General features: G+C 47.6%; 1 protein-coding gene across 1 annotated transcript; it reads right to left on the bottom strand.

Annotated features, from left to right (window-relative positions):
- Positions 1 to 1,186: 1,186 nt before the first annotated feature.
- On the bottom strand, positions 1,187 to 4,282 carry LOC140546326 (serine/threonine-protein kinase pim-2-like). Its single transcript, XM_072669514.1, has 8 exons — positions 4,222 to 4,282; positions 2,839 to 3,003; positions 2,603 to 2,697; positions 2,460 to 2,510; positions 1,976 to 2,351; positions 1,665 to 1,841; positions 1,424 to 1,536; positions 1,187 to 1,234 (listed from the first exon to the last, which is right to left on the bottom strand). Exons 1-8 carry the CDS (start codon positions 4,280 to 4,282, stop codon positions 1,187 to 1,189), a joined length of 1,086 nt encoding a protein of 361 aa, XP_072525615.1.
- Positions 4,283 to 6,314: the final 2,032 nt, after the last annotated feature.

Below are 6,314 nucleotides of genomic sequence, written 5' to 3'. Positions count from 1 at the left end.
GGGAGTCGTGCAGAATGGAGGAGCCAGTCCAGAGGCTTCTACTCCAGGCACTGACAGTGGAGGGGCGCATGGACTACGGTCGAGGGAACTGAGGTACTGCAGCGAGAGGGAGCAGCGGAGCTCGGGGAACAAGCTCTACGCCTAGGAGGGTCCGCAGATTAAGGGCAGAAGACGTGCAAAGGTTCGAGCAGCGGTGCGAGGTGTGGCCAGAGGGGAAGGTGAAGGCATGGAGTGAGGAAAAAGTGATGGGGCAGAGTCGAGGCTAGAAGGGGCGGGAGTTGGCAGATGGCATGACCTAGGGATGAGTTCTGGAGGAACCAGGCAACCAAGGATGGAGGAAAGGAGGAATCCTGAAACACACACAATCAACACAGCAGCAGCAGCAGCTTCTACTCAGCGCAGCAGTGAGCTAAAGGCTAACCGCTTCACAGGCTTTTGGTTCATACACTGTTTGGTGCTTCTGTCCAAAAAAAGGCTTCTAAGCTCTACGAGAAGTGGGGAGCGCTTAGCGCTTAAAGGGAATGAGGTCATCTTCACTGTAAGGGTGAACTGCCCCGCTGTCCCGCCCCCCTCTCGGAGCTCTGCTGACCCCCATTTCCACAAACACTGGTGTCAGGCCTCTAAGACAGCAGCAGATTAAACCAGTGGTGAACTTTCCCACCTTCCAGAATCCGCCGTTCACTCTCATCATTTATCAGACGGAGTCGTCGTCATTAAGACGAGGGTAAACAGTTCCCAGCCTTACATGGGAATTTCCTTAAGCAAGCCAAAGCACGTCAAGTGTACCCATTCCCAGCTACACACACTGCTGGGGCTTCCTGTAAAGACTTTAGGGACTCTACACTATATTGACAAAAGTATTGGGACGCCTGTTCATTCACTGCTTCTTCCAAAATTAACGGCATTTAAAAGAGTTGATCCTGCTTTTGTTGGGGTAACTCTCTCTACTGCCAGGGAAGACACCTTTCTACTAAAATTTGGAGGAGCACTGCTGTGAGAATTTGATTGCATTCAGTGACGAGAGCGTTAGTCAGCTCAGGATTATCACCAACTCACCTCATCCCCAACTCATCCCAGACTTATTGGATGGAGCACCATCATTCCATAAAGCACAGCTCCACAGCTCCACAGCTCAACGCTGGAGCTCCTTATACCCATTTTTACCTGTTGATGAAACGGGCCAACTTCAGACGGTTTGTCTCCTCTGCTCTGAAGGCTGCTCTGTTCTCAGGACCTGAAACACAACCCAGGAGATACGCATTGGAGACGGAAGCACGTCTAAGGATCAGAAATGCTGAGAATTCAGATCTTCCTCTTCATTTCTAGTAGTTTTTCTTTCCTTCGCCTCCTCGATCACAACTCTAGATATTTTAGCTTCTACTGTTTCTTCTCTAAGCAGTCATTCTCATTTTCCCTGGCTAACCTGATCCTCGGTAGGAACGCTGCACTGGAACCAGTCGTGCTTCAGGATCTGCTTCACTTTGGGCCTCTGGGATGGGTTGCGCTGCAGACACCTCCTAATCAGATTGCAGCATTCTGTGCAGAGGGACGGGATTGGATTGGATGTGAGAGAGATACTTAAGTACATTTCAGAAAGACGACCGTGCAGAACACGTCGTCCTGAACTTCTAAGAGTCTCTCGAGGAGGCTCTCAGATATCTCACCATTGGATAGGTGGTCCTTGAAGCTCAGAAGCCCCTCCACGATTTCCTGCTCGTCTGTAAAGGGAAGGTGTCCACTAACCAGCCTGAACAGTAGGACTCCTAGAGACCAGACTGTCGCAGGACTGGCGTGGTACCTCCCCTTTAGAAAGAACTCTGGGGGGCAGTACTGAAAGGTGCCTGAGAACATAAAAGAAGAAGAGCGTCCAGCTCGTTAACTTTCCAGTGAAGTGGCCATGAGAGGGACACATGGGTCCTCTCAGACTCATGTTTCTAAGGTAACGTGTAAATTTCGTCCCTAGACTCCAGTTTACCTGCAAATTCACGGTATCCGCCTTTCTTGACCCAGTCCCCACAGCCGAAGTCGATCAGCTTGATCTCTGAGGTGTCTGTGTTGATCAGGAAGTTCTCCAGTTTGATGTCTCTGTGCAGGACACCTCGCTTCTGGCACGTTCTTGCTGCCTCCACCGTCTGGAGCATGATGTCCCTGGCTATCTCTTCACTGACCGAACCTCCCCACTGGTCGATCAAGGACTGCAAGTCCTGGCAAGGATCTGGGCGCTCCAGGACCAGGATGTAGCGCTCAGGCTCATCGAACCACTCGATGAGCTTCACCACATTGCTGGTGGGTGGCTGGCTCATCCTGTTCATTAGAGCCACCTCCATGGGCACGGTCTTGAGCTGAACAGGCTGGAAGAACAGGAACACAGGGCAAGGTTGGTGGAAAGGTGAGTGCAGTGAAGTCTGGGAGCGTGATGTGTGATCGGACAGTAAAACCTGGCTTCCAGGTGCACTTACGCATTGGACGTATTCATCGTCGTCCCGCTTGGTGACGAATTTAACGGCCACCTGCAGACAGAGAGGAGACGAGGTGTGAATGTTATGAGGACTGAAAAGGGAACAGATGAGATAATGAAGTTCTGGAGGGGTGATTTAAGAACCTGTAGGCCGTCGGAAACCCGGGTTCCCTCGAAGACGGCGCCGAAGCCTCCTTCTCCCAGTTTCTCTCCAGTGACGTAGAGAGAGGCAAAAGTGTCTGTGGAAAACAAACAGTGTTGAAGCTGAACATCAGCTCTCTCCCCATCATCTCTCAGGAGTCTATCTAATAGCAGCACAGGCTATTGCACTAAATACTGGACCACTTCCTTGTGTGCAGTGGTCTGGCCAATGAGCTAACCTGGCTTGATGTCGCTCCGCTGTCTTCTGGTCATTATCTTGGGCTGGCTAACTTCTCCCTTCCTTCTCTTCCTTACCGGGCTTTTACTTCTGGCAACCTCGGTTGTTCTCTGTGAGAACCTCTGGCTGCCCTCCTCCTTTCTTTTCCTCTTTCGCCGCCCAACATCTAAATACAGGACATAAGGGTTGGAGTCTGTACAGACTGACGTCTAGAATGGAGTAGGTAGTGCCTACAATTCTCTTAGCTCTTAATGAAGCTCCTAACAGAGCTTATTCCAGTTCACATCACAGAGAGTAAACATGGATCCCGAGACCTAAATCTAAAATCTAATCAAAGCAACAAAGTGTGGATCTGTAAGATCAGATTCCAGCAGAACTGTATGAATGACCTGTAGCTGTAGACTCCTGCTCCATCATCTACTGCTGGATGAAGAACCTGCAATTCCCTACAGCTAAGACAATAACTAACACTGTGGCTAAGCCAGTTGCTAATACTGTCGCTAAGCCAACAGCTAAGAATGTGACTAAGCCAATAGCTAAGACTGTCTCTAACGCTATTGCTAAGCTAGTCACTAATACTATAAGCTAGGCCAGTGGCTAAGTCTAATGCTAAGCCAACAGCTAAAACTGTCACTAAGCCAGTGGCTAGGACAATCCCTAAGACTGTCTCTAAGACAATCACTAAGTTAGTCTCTAAGACTATGATTAAGGTAGTAGCTAAAACTGTGACTAAGCCAAAAACTACACCAGTCACTAAGTCGCTAAGCCAATCAGTGAGACTGTCGCTAGGACAATCACCAGTTTAGTCTCTAAGACTATGACTAAGCTAATAGCTAAGGCTGTGACTAAGCCAATAACTACGGTAGTCACTAAATCTCTAAGCCAGTCAGTGAGACTAAAACTGTCACTAAGACAATCACTAAGACTGTCGCTAAGACTACCACTAAGACGTTCACTAAGACTGTCGCTAAGTAAACCGCTACGACTGCTGCTAAGTCAATCGCTAAGACAAACGTCAGGACCAAGTCGGACAGCTTGTCTCTTCCTCAGTGTCCTGAGAAGAAGTGAAGGAGTTCCGAGCTCGGAAGACTGTGACAGGGAGCTCCACCATTGTGATGTCATCAATAGAAAGAGCTGCTCGGTTGCCATGGCGAGTTCCGCACAGTGTCCGCGTGTCCTCTGTTCACCTGCAGTTAAAACAGGAAGATGATTTTATGAGCTGATTTGTCTTTGCTGAGAAAATAAAACAGGAGATCAAACGAACGATGTAACAATGCTCATAAACATCAATCAATCAATCAGTTTGATCCTATTTTTAAATTGTAAGAGAGAGCTTTACATCATCGCTTCACTCTGTAAGATCTTCTCCCTCTGTAATACTTACTGTTGACCAGTAGGTGGCGTACTGTCTTAGCTGCTGTCTGTAGGAGATGCAGCTGGTGCATGTAGGGACACTCTTCAGCAGCACACGTCTACTACAGTCGTCCTCCTCAGATCTGCACTGACCTCCCTGGACTTTCCCGTTGCACTGTGTGTTGGTCAGTCAACTCAGGGCAGGTAATGTGGGCGTTGAGAAGCTACCAGCTGTAGTCCATCATGATCACTAACAGGAAGTTAGCAAGAAGACCTGACCATAGCAGGTTTGAAGACATTTTGGAGGCTCACTTCCCAGTTTCATTGGTGTAGCCTTCAGCTAGGAAGGGAACTCGGGTCTCCCATCCATGAATAAGGGTCTTCCACATTCATTGGCTTATGTCAGGCTAACGTTGGCTAACAGTCTAATGCTAAATAATGTAGCAGGCTAAATAAGATGCTCCTCAGGGTCCTCAGGTATTAGGGGGTGAATTCAGGCCGCAGATGTGAGATTTGGCTTCACCCTGGATCGATCGCATGGTAACTGCACAGATTAGTTGTGTCCTCTGCTGCCACCAGCTGCAGGAACAGGGAACAGCAGTTCCAGATACCATCGCCATCATAGCGTTAATTATAGTGTGAACAAAAGCATGCCTTAGGGGTGTCAAGTGTAGCAGATTTACACCTGATTGACACATCACACAACACAAGTACTATGGTACTACTCAACCAGTAAGACCAGATCACTATATAGGGCACTATTATAGGGAACAGAATTCCACTAAAGGTAGTGAACACAGATTTGGGACATGTGCATTATGGGTATTCTATGTCTGCTAGTGTGCATCTGCTTCTCTGATCCCAAAGATTCTCAATGGGGTTCAGGTCTGGTGGCCGGTCCATGTGTAACAATGGACTCTCCCTGAACCACATCGTCCTCCCGTTGCTCCAGAGTCCAATCTTTATGCTTACTAGCCAGACATGTAGAAAGTACTAGAGACCCAGACTTGAGTAAAAGTGACTTGAGTGGCACTCAGGTACTCAACATTTTCTGTACAATGCTGAGGCGGCTTCATCAAACCCGACAGCGCCATCTAGTACTCTGGAGGTGATGATGTGGGTTTGAAATGGTTTGTTATAATTGTATCGAGTAACGATGCAGCACATAAACAATGTAAACACTAAAATATGTAGTAAAAAAGTATATAATACTCCAGTAGATACAGGTACAGTATTTTAGTACTTTAGTACAGTAGTGAAGTAGATCTACCTCTGTACCATAAATCTCTGTCCTTAGCAAACTAAAGCCGTTTCTGCCGGTTAGCCTCACTAGCAAGTGGTTTTCTTAAGGCTACAATTATCCTCTTATCTATTTGCTTAGTTAAATCTAGTGGTGGTCAGGCAGTGTGTGTATGTATGTATGTGTGTGTATATATATATATATATATTGTGTTGAGCTACCCCCCCTGTGTGGAGGCTGCACGTTAGCCTGGCTAGCTCTCGTTCTAAATGCCTTATTAGCTTCAGAACAGTGCTACATTAGAATAGTCGGATTTGGAGCTATGTCTAGAGCGGCCGAATTTCATTTTCCAAGAAATACAGACATCAAGGACAGTACGGACAAAAAAAGCAAACATCAACATGGAATAAAAGCCGGGCGGGGACAGTATGGCTGAGCGGCTGAATTAGTGTGTAGTGATATGGACACTGTTTCAGGACAAGGTCAAAGCTAATACACCTTCTGTGCTCTTCTCTGAAAGACGCTTCTTCATCTAGATGAAGATACTGTATGAGCTTCCCAAATCAAGGCCTTGTCTGGATGACTGGAAGCAGATGGGCTGAATCAAGGCCTTGTCTGAATTAAAAGTCTGAAGATGAGCAGATGTTTCCACCTCCTGAAGTGGACTGAAATGGGCTTGGTGGATCACATGGTTTACAGGAAGACTGCTACGCTAGCATCAGTCCACCGTAGTCCAGACGAGAGCATTGATTAAAGGGATAGTTTCAGCTCAGAGATCAGCTGTAGTCTAGGGAAGAGTGTGGAAGAGCGAGCTTCTGAACCAGTGAAGAGGTCCAGTGATGTAGGATAGTTGGTAAGGAGGACTGTTCTGGGTTGAGTCCGAA

Source organism: Salminus brasiliensis, chromosome 24 (assembly GCF_030463535.1).
Source record: "Salminus brasiliensis chromosome 24, fSalBra1.hap2, whole genome shotgun sequence".
In the NCBI taxonomy this organism is placed as follows: domain Eukaryota; kingdom Metazoa; phylum Chordata; class Actinopteri; order Characiformes; family Bryconidae; genus Salminus; species Salminus brasiliensis.
This window is presented reverse-complemented; position numbering and strand designations above follow the sequence as displayed.